Below are 20,842 nucleotides of genomic sequence, written 5' to 3'. Positions count from 1 at the left end.
ATATTGGTCTATCCTAAAATTTTGCCCATTTTTTAACATTAATTTTATCCAAAATTTTACAGAAGGAATGTTCAATCGTCTTTTTATATATTTAATAGAAATAATAATGTAAAAATTTGAGGAATCCCATAGTGTAATTCAATAATTACATTCTGTCCCGGCAAATTTAGCATTTACAAAATCCCATAAATTTGTTGAGCCGTGATACTTTAGACTCTAGTGATACATGGTAAATGATACATGGTAATTTTAAATTGTTGAGAAAAAAAGGAGAAAAGACGGTACAATTAATGTTGTTAATAAAACAACTAAATTTACGGTAACATATCATTAATCAACATAAAATCAGCACTTAATTGGATATTAATTTCAAATTTTGAAAAACAAAGATTATATCATCTATTTTGAAATCAATTTTTTTGAACAATCAGTTAAATTTCAAGATGAATACTTCGATTTTGATGAGACATTCCGGAATTTGGGTGAACGAATTGTAGTATGAAAGTTACAAAATCGACGGAATTGTTGTTAGAGATTCAATTTCGTTTTCTAATCTCAAAGCAGCAATTGCAGCCGAGTTGGATATTGATGTATCAAGGAAAGAAATTGAATTAACTAAAACATTATAACATGCGATACATATCTAATACATGTATCAGAAACATCGACTAAACAATATACACACTGATTCTATATGTATCATCAAGTACAGTTGATGACACATTTATTAAACTTAGTGAATGATACATTATAACAATTTTCAAAACATGTATCAGTACATCAACTAAACAACTAATACCTTACTGATACATGATATCAGTTTTCAGAAATTCATACTATATGCAAAACATGTGATACATATCTACTACATATATCAGTGAATTGACTAAACATTGTACACACTGATTCTATATGTATCATCAAGAACAGTTGATGATGCATTTACTAAACTTATTGAATGATACATTATAACAATTTTCAAAACTTCATGATACATATAAAATATTATGATACACAACAAATTCATGTATCAATTCACCATCTAAAACACTATACACACTTATTCAAATGTATCGGCAAGCACACTAGATTCCTTAAAATTTTTACTAATTTCAACAACAGTTTTAAGTACCAAAATACTAACCCGAGACAATGTAGGCCTAACAACAATGTTTGCTGCTTTTTTTCTTTTCTTTTTTTGTTGTATTTTGACAACCTTTGATTTTGATGTTTCGCCAGAGTCTTTGTTTGAATCCTTCTGAAGATTCATAGGATCATGCAAAGACTTTTTCCTATTTTCTTTCCAATTTTCATCGTCGGAATCATATATCCTTCTATTAATTAACAGATCCATTACTATAATGTAATAGAACAATTAACAAAAACAAAAAAGAGAAGAAAAGACGAAGTGATGATGGATTAATAATAAAAAGATGCTGGGTTAAGATGATTACAGATTAAGAAGAAAAAGATGATGGATTAAGAATAAAAAGAAGAAACCAATAAATTCTGTTGGGTTAAGAAGAAGGAAGATGATTGTGGAAAAAAAGGAAGTGAAACTTGATGGAGTAGAAAAACGGGAGAAGTTAAGAGTTGTCCTGATTTTTGAAATTTGAAATTCAAAATTTCAAAATTAGGTCTTTTATTTAAAATTAATTAAAATTAATAATTCAAAATAAAAAAACTGATTTAAAAGGTTGAGTGTTTAAATGGAGAAAATTCAAAATCCAAAAACTGATTTAAAAGGTTGAATGTTTTAATGGAGAAAAAATAGGCATTAAAATGGGTAATTGTGTATTATAGGAAAAAGAATGTAATGTATCTATAAACTTACACTAAAATTAAAAAAAAAGAATTATGTAATATTTAAAAAAAGAAGGGAAAATTAGAGAAGATAAAACTTATAGTTGTGTATTTAAGTTATTTTTCCAATAATAATTCTATCTAAGAGAAGGTGATAAGAAAAACACCTTATTCTGTTCACTAAAAATATTATTGCAGCTAAACTAAAAACATTTAACATATGACTTTGCAGGAAAAGAAAAAAATTATACTATTGCGCGTGATATTATCGTGATGAACCTCTCGACTTTATGTGCAACACAATTTCTACGAAACAAAACAAAGTATTTTTCTTTTCATATTCTTTGACATGAAATTGTTATTTCTACTAAACATATAAAATGACAATCAAACATTCCATACATATGTTATCAAAAAATTAATAAAAAAATAAATAAAATTTTTGAAGAATAACCCAAAAGTATACCAATACTACAAATATAAAATACTATTAGTACCGCATGTGAAAATTTAAAAATCACTTGGATCCTCGCCTTAACCCAAAGAGGAAGTATTTTGATTCTTTCCTACGTAATTTTCTCTTAAAAGAAAAAAAAAATAGGGGCTGGAGTGGAGTGTAAAAACGTCATCTACCACTGAGCAGTCGATTTTGGTACAAGCTGGAATTAAGAAGAAAAACCGTACCAACAGTAACAGGTATGGCGGATGGAAGCAAAGAAGGTCCAACATCGCCTCAGGCAGCCAACGCTCAACTATTCGGAGTTCTCTCCAGTCTTCTCCAGCAGGTATGCAACTTATATATTCTTATTTCAAATTTGGGGATATCGGAGTTTTGGTCTGAAGTGGGCATATTTAATTAGCTGAATCATCAATCTTGATTTGACCCATTAAAGATAAAACAAAGAACAATTAGCTCTGCTATGATTTGTTCATTATTCATTAGCTTATACAAAAGCCTTGATTACTCATAGCTGTGCCCAAGAGAAATGTGTATGTTTGGTTTGAGTGTCTATGATCAGGTGGATCTATATGTTTCCGGGTGGTGAGGGGTATTACAGATATGGCCAAGAGGGCCATGAAGTACACAAAATACCTTCTCAAACAAAGCAGGAGAGTTGAACCCACTAGTGAAGCAATTGATGGTTCAAGCAGTGAAAGGCCTTGGAAGTTAGTTGTAAGGGATTGAAAGAAGACGGTTCCTTGAGGTAGGTGGTGTTCACCCGAAAATTCATACAGTACGTGGACCAAAATGGTGATTATATGTAAGTAAATAAAGTTGTAAATGATGAGATAAAGATAAATTGACTAAATGAAATAATATCATATAAATATAGTTAGTGTTGATCTGGATCCAATGATATCTTCGATGGAGATATCCCCAGAAAAACTTCACGGTTATTGAGAGCTGATGATCAAATGACGATATTGACAAATATAGCTAACGAGAAATTGAAGTACTTACAGAATTCAGCGTCTTTACAAGGTGGTGATTCTACTGTAACGTCCGATGTTGCTTCTTGGATGGTTTCATAATGGCTATTGTTGGCCGGGCTGCTGACTTTTCCTCTGGGCGTTCCAAGCTTGGTCGGGTTATATTTTTGCAAAATGAGCTGACCTTTTGTTCTCGGTGTAATAGTGCTGCCCTTGTTTCTTTTCACATGTCACCATCTAATATGGCCACACATCATGTCTATTTTTACCCTATACAGGTAGTATCTTTGTGCTTTTCTTTACTTAAGGCCCCTTTTATGCTAGGGAGCAGAGAAGGCTCTTTAAGATTTCTTCATGTGCTGGCTTCTTTTCCTAATGTTTCTATTAGATCAGGGTGTAAGATAGTACAAATATCGAAGTCATTTCAGAAAATTGAAGTAAAAAAACTGTAATCCGCTGTTCCTCCATCTGCCCCTTATGTTTTAGGAGAACAACTACCATAAGAAAGGTTATAATTCTTTATCTTTTGAACACAAATAGCCTTAAGCATAGTGGTAAAATGCTGTGTAACTCTTCTGAAAAACTCTTTGCCATAATTATTAAGGAATAGAGAGAGTCTAGTGAATATCTTAACATATCTGTGATTTATAGGGAAGCAGTGTGCCAAAGTTTGTATGGGACCAATCGTTATTCCTTTTATCATGTTAATCAATGTATGTTCTAGAATTTGCCAAACTAATTTTAGAGCTCAAATCAAGGTGGATACTGATCCATTTGTGGTGAAATAATTCCCCTTTAAACTCAAAAGCATCTTAGAAATGCTAGCTAATGCTTGTAGATATAGTTAGAGGGCACCTGACAGTATTCTGGTGCACTTTTTGACTTTTCTCTCTTTAACAAGTTAACAGGGACAGAGTCACCTTATACTCGTTGCTAGTGGGAGGTGGAGGGTACCTCATGGAATTAGTCGAGGTGCGCGCAACAATCTGGCCAGACACCACAATTATATGAAAAATGAAGAAGTTAAAAAGGATCATTGCAAGCATTGTGTATAAAGTTCTTAATGAATATGTAATTTTTGATTCTTAATAGAGCGATTAAGTGTATTTTGTATAATAACAGTATGTTGTAACTAAAATTCATCAAATAATTAAAAATATTGTATTCTGAATGAGTACGCCTTCATATTTAGGAATCCAGAGAATATGAAAAATTTTCGAGTTATCAGCTCAAATTCCTACTTGAAGATCCTCCTTTTTTTTTGTTTTTTTTTTAAATTGGTAATTGTATTCATCAGCATTAAGGATATGCTGGCCACCTCCAAAAGTGAGCAATTACAAGCTTCCTATCAACTCTACAATCTGATCTACATCTTCTATACAAAGTAGTTTACACCAAAGAAGTAGAGTTTCAATACAATCCGTTTTAATTTATGTATGGAATCGGACTATCTTTAAAGCATCTCCCATTTCTTTCCTTCCATACTAACCACCATATACATGATGGTATTAATTTCCACCATCTCTTTTGACTTTTACTTCCTCCCCTTCTAATCCAGCAACTCAAAAGATCCGATGTGTGCTCTAGCATTGTCCAGCTAGCGCTTGTTTTATTGAGGAAAAGGTTCAATGGTGAGTGGTGAACTTACAATGTAAATATAGATGCTTATTGGTTTCCCCTGTTCTGTTGCAAAGAAAACACCTGGGAACTAGTTGTCTACCTTTCTTTTATAAGATTTTTGTGCAATACAAGCTCTCCTAATCACTAACCAAGTAAAACCTTTCACTTTGGTGGGCATGACACTCTTCCAGAAGTACTTCTACGGATATTGTGTTCCCCTAGTCATCCTCTTGTTTGTTATCAATCACTTATTCAACAGAAGTGTTTCTCTTTTCTTTTACAGCACATTCATTATCTTAAGAAACCTTAATAACTTTTGCCCACCGGAAGGCAGCCTTACACATTCGCCCTGCAAACTTTGTTTCCTTTTCTTAATAATTTTACTACTCTTTGTCAATTGTGGTGGCTGTTGTAACAGCACTGCATCTCCCATCTCTATGAATCTTATCAATTGTGTAGTGCTAATGTCATGAATCCTTGTCAGCTAACATGTCAAGTCAGCTCTCTGTATTTTTCTTGTCAATAATTTATGTTAGCTAACTTCTCAAATTAGCTGTCTAGGTCAGTTAACCTTTAGGCTAATTTTCTGTAGTCAACACCATGGTATCCACAATCATTGAGCAAACTGGAAAGTATAGTTCCATGTTTGTCTTTGTCATTAATCTACTTAAGCTGACTATGCATATCCTGAAATTCTCTATATTTTTATCTAGTCATTAATTTTTTTGTCTAGGTCGGTTAACATTAAGGCCACCACCCACAGACTGTTTGGAAATAGCTCCACCAGACATATTGGTGGTCTATGAAACCGTTTAATTCATAGCATCAACAAATTCTTAAAATTGTTCCGATTGTTATTTGTTGGAAACTATGGAAAGCGAGATGTGCGGGTAAGTATGACTCTGCGAGAATTTCCTATGCTAGGTTGAAGCATTAAATTATTTTCAATCTTAGATGGTCAATAAACAAACTGGTTGGTGATAGAGATTGGCCTTGGCAGTGGCCAGATCTATGTTCTACTATTTTGTGTCTTAGGCCCAAAATTGATAGCCTATGGAAATACCACAATATTATTGGGTAAAAGTCAAAGCAGATGGCAGTTGCAACTCTGAAGGATCAATTAGTGTAGGCTTTATTATAAGGGATTCAACGGGCAATTTAATAGTAGCCTTTGCAAAACATATTAGCAGAGGTACAAGCATAGCAGAGGCCAAAGCAGCCTATTTTGGAGCCAACTGATGCGTGGAAAATGTCTATCCGAACTTTATTTTAGAATGTGATTCCCTAATTACAGTCAATATGATCAAGGATAAATCTCAAATGGCCTGGAAATTGTGGGATACTATTATGGAGATTAGAAGAATTACTTTACAGGCCAATGCGACAGTTCAACATTCCTTCAGAGAGGTGAATCAAGTGGCGGATGCACTAGCTAAACACTGTTTATAACAAGGACGTTTTGATTTTTGATCCTAAAGATTTGCCAAAGGATGCAGCTGGCTTGTACATCCTTGATAAGATTCGGATGCCCTCCATAGGACAGGCAATGAAAGAATATATTTTGAGTCACTAGATATGATCTGTTTTTCTTTAGTTTTTGGTTGTACATGGCCTGTTTTCAAGGTTGTATATTAATGCTTATGTCCAGAGGTTTAGACTATCGTCCCCTCTGCTTGTTCTCTGTATAGATTTATGATGAAATAAAAGGTTTGCGCCACCGAAGGCATAAAATTTAAATTAAAAATAAAAAATAAAAAATCTGACGGACTCACTGTAGTGTCATGGTGAAGTCAGTTTCCATTACAAGCCCAGTCAATCTTGTTTTCTGCTACACTTCACAAATATGATCTGCAAACTCGAGTTGTTTCACCACTATGAGTTTGAGGGGTTTGTTGATAGTGCAGAGGATCATTAAGTATATTGTAGACTATTCTTGATGATAATAACATTATCAAATGTCGAGAATCATGAAGAGTATGTGCTGAATTATTACAATTAGGTCATGATACTAGTGATCTTAAGAATTAGAAAACTTTCTTATAGGAGCTAATGAGCTATCTAAATTCGTCACTAATTCAAAGAGTTTCTCTCTTTTATTGTCCTTTTTGCTTACTCATCAAATCCTGGTGAGACTTTTTTATGCATTGATCAGAAAAGAGAAGTGTTGATTGTGTTAATTGATTAGCAAGATTTTTGGACTTTCAATTACTTTTTGGATTGAATATAATAATTTATTTTGTTGTTGCTAATTGTTTTTCCATAATTAGTTGAGATTCATGTGTACAAATACACCTTCTTATGGGATGTAAAGACATGGTATTAGAGTCATTGTTGCCTTTTGTGGTTAGTATTTCTCCCTCACAACACTAGGATTCCTTCCTTTCAATAAAGAGGTCGAGTTTTCTCCCTCCTTGATGTTGTCAGCAACTAAAGCTCTGTTTATGTCTGTGTTTTTGAAAAATCTAATACCACCACAGAATTGCCAATCATTTTCGAGTCTACCCTCTAAATTTCAGATATTTCCAATCATCGGAGCTAGGGTTTCCAATGATTCCTTTTGGATATTAAAAATGGTCCTCTTTTGAATATTTATGTGACAATGATCGAGTACTAAATCCCTTAATTCAACTGCAAAATATCCTACAACCAAAATCAAAGTAGTGAAGAAATTGAATTATGTCTTACGATTAATTAATCAATAAATTCCTTAGGGAATCAAAAATCAAATAAACACATGAGAAAAGGTGAATAAATCAATAATTTATCCTTAAGGTTCATCAAAAGTCAACTACAACAGAGTTACTCCATATATGGAGATAGTTAACTGTGACTGTAATAAACATCAGCAAGGTCATGATCCAAGAGAATAAAAGAGAAGATAAATTGAAGTCAAGAAGAAACTCCCAACTAATCTTCATTCTCTCATGAAACCTCGGAATCTTCCGCTTCCTTTCTCTATTTGTTCCTCCAATAGCTGCATCTGTCCCGGTGTCTGCCCTCACAAGTCTACAAAAAATTCTCTATATATACCTCACCTCATTCAGCCCTAATAACCTGAATTCTGAGAACTATCGGATTCAGGTCGCGTTGTTGCAGTGGTCAATACTCAAGCAGTTCGATGGTTGGGCTGTTTAATGCGTCTTACAAGTGCTGAAGGAGTATTGCAGCGACCGAAGTTCCAGTGCTGCGATGGCCGGGGCTGTTTAGTGCACACCAATTCTTCAACAAGTTTTTTCTTCATTTCTTGCATCTGTTTTGGTTGAATCTTGTTTGTTTCCTCCTTAACTCCATTTGCATATTTATGATCAAAACGTATGTGAGAAATAACATCATATAACCATTTAAACCTAATAATTCAAAACATGAGAAAAGACATATATACACACATAATTTTGATTCATCAACAAGGAACTCAAATGATTTTATCATTTTGAGTTTTTATGTTCCTCTCCAAGGTCAATTTTTTTCGTAAAAAATGTGTTAAGAATTGTAAATTTGTCGTTGCTTATAGGTAGTATTATTCTTGTTTAGCTTTGGAGTGAATGTCTGGGTGCTATCACCAACTTTTCTTTTTTTCTTATACCTTATGGTGCTAGGAGTCTCTGTTTGACATCAAGTCCTGTTGTGGTTTAATAAAGTACTTCAAATGTCCTGACTAAAAAGATTGTAACAAATATGTGCAGGTGGAATCATTGACTAATCAAGAAGAAGTGGAGTTGCGCAGTAAGATCCAAGCACTAGGACTGGAAGTTACAAAAGTTCCTTCAAAATCAACGCAACATCTTGATGAGGTAGGTTGGTCTTTATTTTGGTTCGAAAGAACCGTATTTCCATTATTTCCTCTTTATTTCCCTGGTAAATAAATTCATTCATTTACAAATGTATATTAGACGGAGATTGCGAAGCAGATGGATAAATTATCCGAAAAACTGGATGACGTGGATAGGATGATATCCTCCGCTGTCGCTGCAGATACACAAGTTGGGTCTCTCTTAAGCAGTACCGCTGATCTTTGGATGCCAGTTATTACAGCTGGTTCTGAGGAAAGGCGTAACCTCAATGCGTCAGTTGAAGATGATGTTGAAGTGAAAGACAAAAATTTTCAGTAGATTTTAGTTAAAATCATCGTCATATGTTTATTTTGATTCTTTAATAAATGGTAAACAGATAACTTCCATCATCCATTACAAAGCATAGCCAGAGGGTTTATGTGGTATCCTCGAGTTTAAATCATTCTGGTGACAGCATTTTGTTACAGATATAGATTCATGACATGTTGAACTTTTTAGCTTTGAATGAACAGTACGTTTAACATTTTGTGTATTGAGGTTGTCTTACTATTACGTTCAATACTAGGCACAAGTTTCCGTGCTAGTACGCGCTCAATTTTTGTTCGTTGTCTTAATTTATGTGATATAAAATGAAGAGAAAGTAATTGTTTTCGTACCTATGTTATTGTCTTATTTTGGTTTGGGTCCCTATGATATCTCACTAATCATACTTAACCTTTAATTAATTAAAGTAAGTGATTTCGTCGTTCTACTAACAGTGAATATAAATTTAAACAAATCACTTACTGTTGTTGGGGGTAATTTTGATATTACAATAAAAAAACACTTCTATGCGGAGAACAAAACCTAAAACTAGAAAATATTTAAACTTCTCCCATAACATCTTTTCTTATACACAAGTATATCCCTCTACACACTTCTTCAATTTAAATGTGAATTCAATCCTCTCATACACTACTCTGTGTGTCTGTTGGTTGATGAATAATTTTTCTCATAGGTTGCCTCCGATTTATATGAAAGTACAATCCAAACACTTCTCCTGAAACACAAAAAACAACTCAGTACACTTATTGAAGTGAAACAATATTATTCAATTTCACAATACTTCGAAGCAAGAATGAGCTACAATTCACTCCGGCATGTAAGTATTCAATTAATTTATTCATAGCATATTTTTGTGCTAAATTTGTATCATTTATATTTTCTATTGGCGGTGTTTATTGTTATAACACTAATAGAATCTACTTTTTCTTTTACACGACAGATGAAAGTAAAGATTCATATATGTACACCATTAAATTATACAATAAGGGTTGGTGGGTGTTTGAGCCAGTGATGAACTATGTCAATGAACTTATAGCTTATTATGACTATTGCATGGAAATGAAAATTTCATTATTCTGATTAGGCAATATATGAAAAAGTTTAAGTCAGTGATAAAAAGGTGAAATTTTGATTCAAGTTTGGACCTTATTTAGAGACGAGTATAAAAATTTTTTGACAACTATTTAGATCTATATAACCTTGTCTACAAAATACTTGATAATAGAGAAGTTGAAATATTTTTGAGCACTCGAAAGAGAACTAATGGAACTATGATGTAGCTGATTTTGAGGGCAACCCGTTACAAGGTGAAGAAGATTTGATAGATGTGAATGTAACAAAGAAAAGTGATGAGAGTGATGAGTGATGAGTGGTATAGCGGATTTTCAATTGGATCTTCATTCTTTAATTGTCAACCCCAGAAATTCTAATATCAAATATTTGGCAATAACAAACAAGCTTCTTATCTTAAATATGTCTACTAAACACAATTTTCAAATACTAAATTCATTGTATAAAGATTATTTCTATTAGAGATTACAAAATTTAAGCTCTAATAGAATGACGTACCTTCAAGGAGATTGAGGTTCAAATTTGAAGTTTGCTATCATTCACTATGGTTGTGATCAACTAGTGCTTCCAACTATCATCTACATCAGCTATTTCAGGGCAAAGCAACAAAATTTAGATCATTTTAGGGCAAAACAACATAGACAACAAGGACCCATATAGCCGACTCCAACTTTCTTGTAACTGACACATGATGTGTACATCAGTCATTCCATGTGTTATATGGTTCGTCTGATTTAGTAAATATGAAAAAGCTAAACAACTATAGTTGCCAAATTGAAGTGCAATTTACTATTTTCAAACTTGTTCTACGATCAAAAGCCATGACTTCTTATATTTCTACGAGCCCGAGCAACTAAGATTGCAAGTTGTTTTCTCCTTGTTCGAAAAAAGAAGCAGAAATGATTATTAGAGTATTTATCTTTATACAAACATTCTGGTTTCAGATCATAGTTTCCAGAGAAAGTAATGCAAATGCTCGAAGTTGTCCTAAGGAGATACCTTTGGACTGGGAAGGTGATATACCGTGGTTTCACGGTATTTTTAGTGCTTTTTCCTTAAGTTTAGTGTGTGTCCAAAAGCCTTTTTGTATTAATTTTTATATAAGTTTCTCTTTATTTTCAGGAAATCTGTCTAAAGATGAACGCGAAAGTTTTTGAGCAAGAAATGCAGAAAAATACCACCTACGGAGCTAGTGACGGTCAGTGGTGCCTATGACGGTCCGTAGGTGACATCGTAGTGAAGATGTTGAAGGAAGATGGAAAAGTCTGACTAAGTGTGGAGTTACGAAGTGCGTGACGGACCGTCTTAGTTATGACGGTCTGTCCTGCTAGTTCGTCGTGATGATCAGAGAAGTAGTCCTAGTACCCAAATTTCAAGAGTTTAAGTGTGATGGAACGGAGACCCTCGACGGATCGTTATGCCTGTGACGATCCATCATACCTGCCGTCGAGGGTAATGAAGAGAGCAGCAGAAGACCCGTCGTGACCATGATGACCCAGCGCAAGGTCCGTCGACCCAGCTGTGTTTTGACAGATTTTTAGCAAATAGAGTCCTTTTTGATTAGGTTTTTATTTTTTATAAATAGTTCAAAAAACCTCATTTTTGGTGTTAGACTCTTGGTGATTAGACTCTCAGTCATTAGACACTTTTATGTAGATTCTTTGTGAGAGATTATTTTGATTATTACACTTTGGATTGTTACACTTTTCTCTGGAGTTCATTGTTGGTGATTTTCTAGATTAATCAAATAAATCTTTGGATTTTATTTTTTCTCATTTAAGTAAGTGCATAAATTCTTATATTATATATATGAATATTGTGATTATGACTATGGGTAACTAAACTCCATAACAAGAGTTGTGGGAACCATAAGTGAATAATGAGGTAAAACCTAACTAAAATAACAATTCTAGAATATTGTCTTGCATGTATTGATAATTCTTTCGCTTAGAAGTCTTTTTAACGGATGGTCAACGTTAGAACTCACCTTAATACTACTTGACGGACCAAGGAGCTAGATAATAGGAAAATAATTATCAACATAGATTTAGTGTATACTATCTAATAGGCTAGCTAGTATTGATTGGTACGAGATAATAACTTTGTCAAATAACGAATATAATGCTTAATATGAGGTAAAGGTAAGGGTTAGTATAGAAACACACGTAGTTGGAACAAGGTGCGGAGTGAAATTTTCTAGATGCCGGACTAAGGATTTAGAAATACATAACTTATCACTATGCATGCAAGATACTAAGAAAGAATTATTATAGTTAGAATTATCAAATTAAGAACCTATGTGGAACACGTAAACCCTAGTTACTTTTATTAATTGATTAAACTCCAACATTTGAATCTGTTAGTTGTCTACTTTAATTTAGCTAGTTAGTTTCATTCATTCAGAAACCCCCCCCCCCCCCCCCCGTTATTGTCATTGTTTTACAAGGAAATAATTGACTAAATAATAGTAATAATAGATTTAAGTTAAGTCTGAACTATTTTCCTCGTGGAAACGATCCCAACCTCATTAGTTTGGTTCTTTACTTGATACGACTGATTTACTTCTTATTTGAGAAGTAAGTTTGAGCGTTATCAAATTTTTGGCGCTGCTGCTGGGGAAAGTAGCTTTTAGATTAACTTAAACTTATTACTAAAAGTTTAGCCAATATTTTCTTGATTTCACCTTGTTTAATGTTTTTGATTCTTGCAGAACTATCTTCCTTGTATGCCAAATACACGGAGAGGAAGAGAACCCTTGTTTCCCTAGGTATCACAAATTAGAGCGCACACTATGCAACATGAATCGAAACTTGGGTATTAATGATGATGATCCAAACCAGAACATCCCAACTCCGGTTGATGTTCATGGTCAGTTACTACCTGATGCTCCAGGTGAAAATCAACAGAGGGGACAAAATCCCGCTCCACGTCGCCAAGAATACTACAGAGTCTATGACAATATAGTAGACTCCGATGGACCATTTTTATTGCCCCCTCTACGACCAGGCCACAACTTTGTGGTAACTAGTAGCCTGATGCAAATGCTCACTGCCAGAGGTTTGTTTTCAGGGCTACCTTCTAAGGATCCACATGCCCATATAACTAAGGTAAGAGTAGTGTGTAAAAGTTGTGTAGGGAGGCCTGACTTGGACTTGGATGTAATAGGGTTAAGAGTGTTTCCTCTCTCACTGACGGGAGAGGCTGCTATTTGGTTCACTGAGCTCCCTTATAACTCACTTTTCACTTGGAATCAACTAAGGGACGTTTTCTTAGCACGCTACTACCCGGTCTCCAAGAAACTAAACCACAAAGATAGAGTGAACAACTTTGTGGCACTACCAGGAGAGTCAATTAGTAGTTCGTGGGATAGATTCACCTCGATTTTGAGAAGCGTCCCCAATCACCGTATAGATGATGAGTCACTCGAGGAATACTTCTATCGGGGACAGGATGATAATAATAAAGTGTTGTTGGATACTATAGCAAGTGGTTGTTATGGGGAGTGTCCTTATGCTGATATTGCTGAAAAGTTAGAGAAAATCTCCCAGAACAATAAAGCTTGGAGTAATAGGAAGTCAGATACTGGGAGAAATACCTTCGCAGTGCAATCCTCTCACAACCCAGCCACAGATGATATTTGTGAAGAGATGGCTCAGATGAGAGCTGAGCTTGGGTTGGTATTAAAACATGTCACTGGGGGTGAAGAAAAGATAAATGCAGTCAACTACTTGTCTAAACCACCACCACCAAATGATGAATGCTATTATGAGGAGGATTCCTATGCGGTAAACGAGCAGATGAGTTTTTTTTGACCGAGTGCCCAAGTCTCTAATCAGGTGAATTGGTGCCAAGGTCAATGGAACCAAGGTCGGAACTATGGTAACAATAACCGTGAGATTCATTATATTCGAGAAGAAAATTACAACCGCGACAACAACTTCAACATGGGTAATTATGGTAATAGAAATGGGCCCTATGTCCCTCCTCAAAATCCTAAAGTTACTCCTAGGGATGGTGGAGATAGTATGGCGCGAGTTGAGGATATGTTGCACAAAATGATGAGGACGTTCGATGCTAATGATGAGCACATTAAAGATTTAAGGAGTGATTTAGTGGGTATTGGGCAGAAACTCGATACACAAGCAATATCGATTAAGCAGACTGAGTTGCAAATGGTCCAATTATCTGCGACTGTGAACACACGGCAACCGGGTACTCTTCTTAGAAACATTGTCCAAAATAAAAAAAAATGACGGACATTGTATGGCAATCACTACTCGGGGTGGTAAGCAGACCATTGACCCACCTATGCCGTCTAAGGAGTAAAAGGTGATAAAAGATAATGATAAGGCGGTAGAGGGTAGTGATGAAGTAGAAGATAACACTAAAAAAGATGTTGAAGGGTCTATAATGGTAATTCCCATGCCTAGACCACCCCCCTTTCCTCAAAGATTAGTGAAAAAGATCGAGGATGGTAAAAATCAGCGTTTTATAACAATATTGAAGCAGATTTTTATCAATGTCCCTTTGGTAGAAGCTCTAGAACAAATGCCCGGTTATGCCAAGATTATGAAAGATCTGGTAACAAAGAAAATAGTGGTCACTTTTGAGGATGATTATAGAATGCAACATTGTAGTGCTATTTCTACAAGATTTCTCGTACCAAATAAAGAAGATCCGGATGCGTTCACTATTCATTGTACAGTCGGGTCATTACATTTTGCGAAAGCATTCAATCAACTAATTTTGTTACTCAATTTTTATTCTTTTCATGATTCAGTTCGGTTTGGTTTTGGTTCCTTGGTATTTTGATCTACTTAAGATTTTTTTTCCTTCATAAATTAAATATTTTGATTTGGTTTACAGATAACGGTCAGATGTGTTCATAATTTTTATAAAACTTGTCAAAATCAAACGTGATTGATTTTATTTAAGTTTGATTTGATTTTCCTTTTGTTAAAAATGAAGAAATAATTAAATTATTTGTCATTGTAATTTATTGTTCTTTGTGTTATGCTTACTTCTAGGGATAACCAGAGTGCTTGACATTTTTAATATGATTTTAGAATTTTTTTTATATTATGTGTTAATAGTACTTTTACATAATTTATGTTATTTTCCCGTTTTAATTTATGTGATATTGATAAAATTTTGAAAGTTAAACTAAAAATTATGAGTCACTAAGATAAGTTTGTCTCTAAGGAAATAGTTAGAGAGCATCTAACAAATAAATACACAATGAGGCAGTGTCAAGCCTTATTTATGGGGTATAATGTATTGTTGTTCGAAAACCCATGAGTAAAGTTGTCTCTAAGACAAGAGTTACACATATTCTCATAAATCAAGATACAATGACTTAGTGACAAGTCAAGTCTATGTACTAGTTTTGAAAACATGTCTTACATATTTGAATTCTGTTATTGTTATAGTTTACATAGACTCAATTCTTATTGATAAAAAATTGCTCAACATTATATGAATTATTCCTATATGTGTTTTTGTGTATATAAAATAAATTTTTTTAGTGTTACTTTCTGCGTAAAACTTAAATATCAATAATTTTTTTTGTAAGATAATGAGCAGCTTGTAAGGCTAGAACTATATTTTTACTGTTTAGACTTATCAGTCGAAAATTCTAAGCCCCAAGGCTGAAGTTTCTTGGGACATAAATACTCCAACAATCATTAGATTTTGTGTTTATCCAACAATCATAAGAATAAAAAATGAACGAAGGCACAAATCAATAAGAAAAGTAATGACCAATAAAAAATACTCCTTACATAAGAACTATTAGATGTTGAAATACAAAGTGTGGTGGATTAATATTTTTTATCCATTTTATAAAAGGAAAAATTAAGTACATAACAGATTGTGCATGAATGTGTTTAATGGTAGAATCTTGTCGCGCCCCATTTTCGCAGAAAACGAGTTTTGTGCACGACCTAACAACGCTTTTTGGGATTTCGAGTTTGGAGTCGCCACCTAACAAATTAAGGCGCGTTAGGGCACCTATCTAACTTAACTAAGTCTAACTAAGGTCAACGAGCCAGAGATTAGGGTAAGGGTTCAAATTACCTCGAGGGAAAGGTGTTAGGCATCCCTCGAGGTCCACAAGTATGGGTCCCGGCCGTATCTCATGCAATCTATGTGGGGGTTACAATTAGCAATCAAAGTCACTTCATTTATTAATTTATTTAATCTTGCTAAGTGATATAAAATAATTAATACTATTTTATTATTTTCATTAATTTGAGCTTTGAAGTCTAGGTGATAGGATTTAAAAGAAGTTGGGTTTAGGTGACCCAAGGACCACTGCGATGCGGCTCCTGATAGCGGATCGAATAGTGAAAAGGCCTATAGGCATACTCCACGATGTTCTAGTAAAAGTGGAGTGGTTCATATTTCCAGCATATTTTGTTATACTTGATTGTGAAGTTGATTTTGAAGTGCCTATTATTCTTGGGAGGTCATTCCTTGCTACGGGTAGAGCCTTAGTTGATATGGAAAAGGGGCAGATGAAATTTCGGTTGAACAATGAAGGAGCAACCTTCAACATTTGTAGGTCCATGAGGCAGAGTGGTGAGCTCCAATCGGTATCTGCTATATCATACAAAGAAAAGATGAAGAAGGATTATGACCTAAAAGTAGGTCCATGAGGCATAGTGCTTTTAGACAGTTCTAGGTTGCGTTGGCTTCCGGGAAAGCTCAAGTCCAAATGGACTGGCCCTTACTTGATTACCCAATTATTCCCTCATGGAGCAGTTGAGTTAGAAACCGAGGAGGGAGTGCGGTTTAAGGTGAATGGAGGACGAATAAAACTCTATTTGGGCATTACTGAATCGGCAAATGAAGTGATTGAGGCATACCATCTTGATGAAGGCTGAGTAATCAAGTGTCCTCAGTCGTCCTACGACGTTAAATCAGGCGCATGTTGGGAGGCAACCCACTACTTATAGTTTTTCTTTCTAGTAATGGTAGCATTTTCTACTTATGGGTTTTAAATTTGCAGGCACATCACTAGGGAATTCTGCAGAAAATCACTTCGCAGCAGTCACTGACGTACACATCAATGAACCGTCACGTGCGCGACGGACTATCGCATGAATCCGTCGTGCTAGGTACGTCTTTCATTTATTTTAAAAACAAGGGCACATGCGACGGAACATATGACGGACCATCATAATTGCGATGGATCGTCGTTGGGGACTCATCGCGTCATTAATGAGCGTACCCGACCTGACCCGGTTGGGAACTTTAAAAAAATTTCAACCTATAAGACCCTCCCCCCACCCCTTCATTTGAACGGTTTCTTTTTATCTTTCTCCTATTCCCTCCCTTTTAAACTTCCTACTTCCTACCTCTCTTTCAACCGATCATTTTCCCAAATTCCCCAATTCCTATAATCCACTCTTTACTAGTTGGAGTCTGCTGCTGTGGTTCTCTTCTTGATCACCAAGTACCTTCCTCGCTTGTTTTTGTCAAATTCTCAGGTATTTGTCTATGATTTCTACCCATTTACAATGCATTTTTGTTTATGAATTAGAATTAGCCTATATCTTATTGATGGGTTCATTCTTTAATACAAATTTTGTCTGACCTAGGTTGAGAATCCGAAAAATTTCCTTGTTAAAACACTATAAATAGGTGCTTTAGAATTGCTAGTTTACTAGGTATTTGAGTTAGACACATATAGGTTAAACACTAAAAATTCCATTTGGTTCATAGGGGATGATTGTGGCATCCCCAGTTCTGTCACTAAATGACAGAACGAGACCCCGATGACGAACCATTGTACCTACGACGAACCGTCATTGGGTCCGTTCCAACACCCCTATTACCTCACTGTCCAATTTTTTCCAAGTGTTTACCAACGGACACAAGCCACGGACCGTCGTTCCCACGACGGTCCATCCTGCTCAACCGTTCTGGTTGTTAGAGACCCTATTCCTAAGGGTCTCTCACTTTTTCTAAGTGTCCTCTTACGGACATATACGACGTGCCGTCATACCCTCGACGGTCCGTCTTGCACAACTGTTCTGGTTGGGAGAGACCCTGTTCCTAAGGGTATCCAACTTTCTCCAAGTGTCCTCTTACAGACATATATGACGGACCTTCATACTCTCGACGGTCTGTCCTGCATAACCGTCATGACGGTCAGAGACCCCTCTCCTAAGGGTCTCCATATTTTTTTCCAAGTGCCCTCTAACGGACACCTACGACGGACCGTCATACCATCAACGGTCCGTCCTGCACAACCGTCATGACGGTCAGAGACCCATTTCCTGAGGGTCTCCATACTTTTTCTAAGTGTCCTCTGACGGACATCTACGATGGACCATCATACCCTCGATGGTCCACCCTGTATAACCGTCATGACGGTCAGAGACCCCTCTCCTAAGGGTCTCCACGACGAACATCAACGACGGACCGTCATTGTTACGACAGCCCGTCCTGCTTATCCATCATACTTGTCAGATACATTCCTTTAGGGATCTCGACATCAACATAATTAAAGTAAGACATGGCGGACCCCATGACGGTCCATCGTACCCATGACGAACCGTAACCTAGTTCATCGTGTTTCACTGTTACTACAGAAAAGTCATCATAGCTTAGCTCTTATATTTATTTTGTTTCGTTTTTGCTCGTCTTGTTTGCTCTTTCTCGTACTAATATTGATTCTTTACAGGTACTATCTATTATGGCACCAAAACAAGATCGAGTTTACGTATGTGGGCGATCAATGTATGTCGCCCCGTCTGCCCGCCTGGTCATTGGCTCTGATGATGAGCGTGACCTCGAGTACATGCCCCCAGGCACTGCCACTCCATCCCAAGATGCACGTGCTGCTAGAGCTACGCCCAAAAAGGTGGCGTCCAACGTAGTCACTGCCTCTCAGTTTGATGAGGATCGCACAATGACTGTCACACCTTCTGTGTCAGCTACTCATGAAGAAGGAGCGTCTAGTTCCTTAGGAGTTTCGTGGTCGGAGGAAGCCTCCGGGTCTGCTGAAGTCCCTACACCCGCAACAGCTGCACAGTATGCTTCGTCAGATGAGGCTGATAGTTCTGAATCCACACCCGGCTCACCGACTCCTGCTCTCACCCAGTTTCCGACCATCCCAATCGGTGGTGTGTCGATGACCAGTATCAAGTTTATTCAAATGCAAAGTTTTTGAATGATAATGGAGTCATGACACAGACCCTTACATTGGAGAGGCGGGTCCTTATGGGAAGTCTCCCTACTATGCCAGAGATCCACAATCTCTTCACCTGACACCGACTCGAGTGGACAACGCGTTCTTTGGGCTGTTATAGTGAAGAGTTGGTCCGAGAGTTCTACGCCTCCTACGTGGCTAATTTCAGATCACAGATTGATAGGTGGGATGCCCCCGCCAAACAGGCCCCACTTGAGCATGTCTAAGTACGTGGCATTCAGGTTGATATCTCCCTGCCTGCCATTCACCGGTATCTATACGACGAGGATGTTGATGCCAATCGAACCCCCCACCACCTATATCTACTAACTGTGGCAAATTGTCAAAGATGGCCAATTCTCGCGTGAGCCATCGCTGAGAAAGACCACCAAGAGGTGGATGGCCCTACACTTGTCTGTTGATGGAGAGGGTGCCGACTGGGTAACCGAGCCGAAGGGAGCAATCAAAAAGGCTTACCTGACCTTCATGGCGAAGTTCTTATGGTTGATTGTCCGCCAGTGCCTTTCCCCCATAGCCACTGATAATATAGTCACATGGGATCATTTAGTTCTGATGCGGCGATGATAGTCGAGTTTGAGGTGGACTTTGCTTGGCTTCTACAGGCACTCATGCATGAGAGGGCTTTTAAGGTCACAACTACTTACCCTTTTCCGTGCATGGATATTTTGTTTATGCATATTCGCAGGTGTGCCCATCTGGCACATTGATCATCTCAAGACTCCGCTGGGCATTGTTGATATCGGCCTCATCAGGGATGAGGCCAATGAGTTCGCTCCACGCAGAGAGCCCCGTCCAGAGTTGCCTCCACTTGGTGACAATTTGCTGATACGGTACCACAGGCTCGCACGGCTACGTAGGCTGCTTCTGAAACCACTAACACTACCCTGGTCGAGTCTATCCCGGGTAGTAGCACTGCCCCAAGCTCCTCTTGCTCAGCCCCTTTCCCCGCTCTGGTCCCGCTTGTTAGGGTCCAAAAACTAGAAGCACAGATGGCTACACTTCTTCATCACATCCAGCCTAGGATGCAGAGGTCTATTGCTATGGGAGAAGAGTGCTTGGAGCGGAGAATGGTCCAACACACATAGAGGAAGATCAGTGAGGTTCAACAACGCTTGGACGCTTTTGAGTTGCGGGTGCTAGACCGGCCAGCCCCTCAGGTGGATGTGTCGACCCTTCAGGCTGCAGTCGAGAGTCTTCGAGCAGACATTGATATGATCCTAGAGGCAAGGGTGCTAAAGTCTGAGGCCCCTTCTGCAGAGCCTGTCGAGGACACAGTGATGGCGACCTTATTCGCCACTTCTGAGATTACACCCCTTCCCATCGAGAGCATGCCAAGAGGCGTAGGGTTCGAGAGGAGGATGAGGATAGAGCACGGAAGAAGGAGCGCCGTGAGATGGAGGCTGCGAGGAGAGCCTCGCTTGCTGATGAGGAGGCGCGTCGGATGAGGGCTGTAGAGTCAGCTGTTGGGGCATCTAGCTCCAGAGATGTGGCAATAGCGGGAGGCACTGCTGATAGTGTTATTGCTGATGTAGAAACTACTGAGGGTGTCCAGATTACAGATGTAGTGGGTTCCGGGGAATCAGAC

At 37.1% G+C, this 20,842-nt stretch overlaps 1 protein-coding gene across 1 annotated transcript; it reads left to right on the top strand.

The window, feature by feature from the left end:
• The first annotated feature begins 1,187 nt into the window (after positions 1–1,187).
• Positions 1,188–9,177, top strand: LOC101253634 (uncharacterized). The gene is made up of 3 exons (XM_004248777.5): positions 1,188–2,588; positions 8,538–8,645; positions 8,745–9,177. The coding sequence occupies exons 1-3, from the start codon at positions 2,502–2,504 to the stop codon at positions 8,961–8,963; spliced, it is 414 nt and encodes a 137-aa protein (XP_004248825.1). The 5' UTR covers positions 1,188–2,501; the 3' UTR covers positions 8,964–9,177.
• The last annotated feature ends 11,665 nt before the right edge of the window (positions 9,178–20,842 follow it).

The sequence above is a fragment of the Solanum lycopersicum genome, chromosome 10 (genome assembly GCF_036512215.1).
Source record: "Solanum lycopersicum chromosome 10, SLM_r2.1".
In the NCBI taxonomy this organism is placed as follows: domain Eukaryota; kingdom Viridiplantae; phylum Streptophyta; class Magnoliopsida; order Solanales; family Solanaceae; genus Solanum; species Solanum lycopersicum.
Note: the sequence above shows the minus strand (reverse complement) of the source record. Positions and strands in the feature narration are given on the sequence as shown.

What these genes read in the sequence shown, in the direction of transcription:
- LOC101253634 (XM_004248777.5), top strand. Translation starts at nt 2,502, where the DNA reads ATGGCGGATGGAAGCAAAGAAGGTCCAACATCGCCTCAGGCAGCCAAC. An exon ending in TCTCCAGTCTTCTCCAGCAG is followed by an intron (nt 2,589 to 8,537) that starts GTATGCAACTTA and finishes AAATATGTGCAG; the next exon opens with GTGGAATCATTGACTAATCA. An exon ending in CAACGCAACATCTTGATGAG is followed by an intron (nt 8,646 to 8,744) that starts GTAGGTTGGTCT and finishes AATGTATATTAG; the next exon opens with ACGGAGATTGCGAAGCAGAT.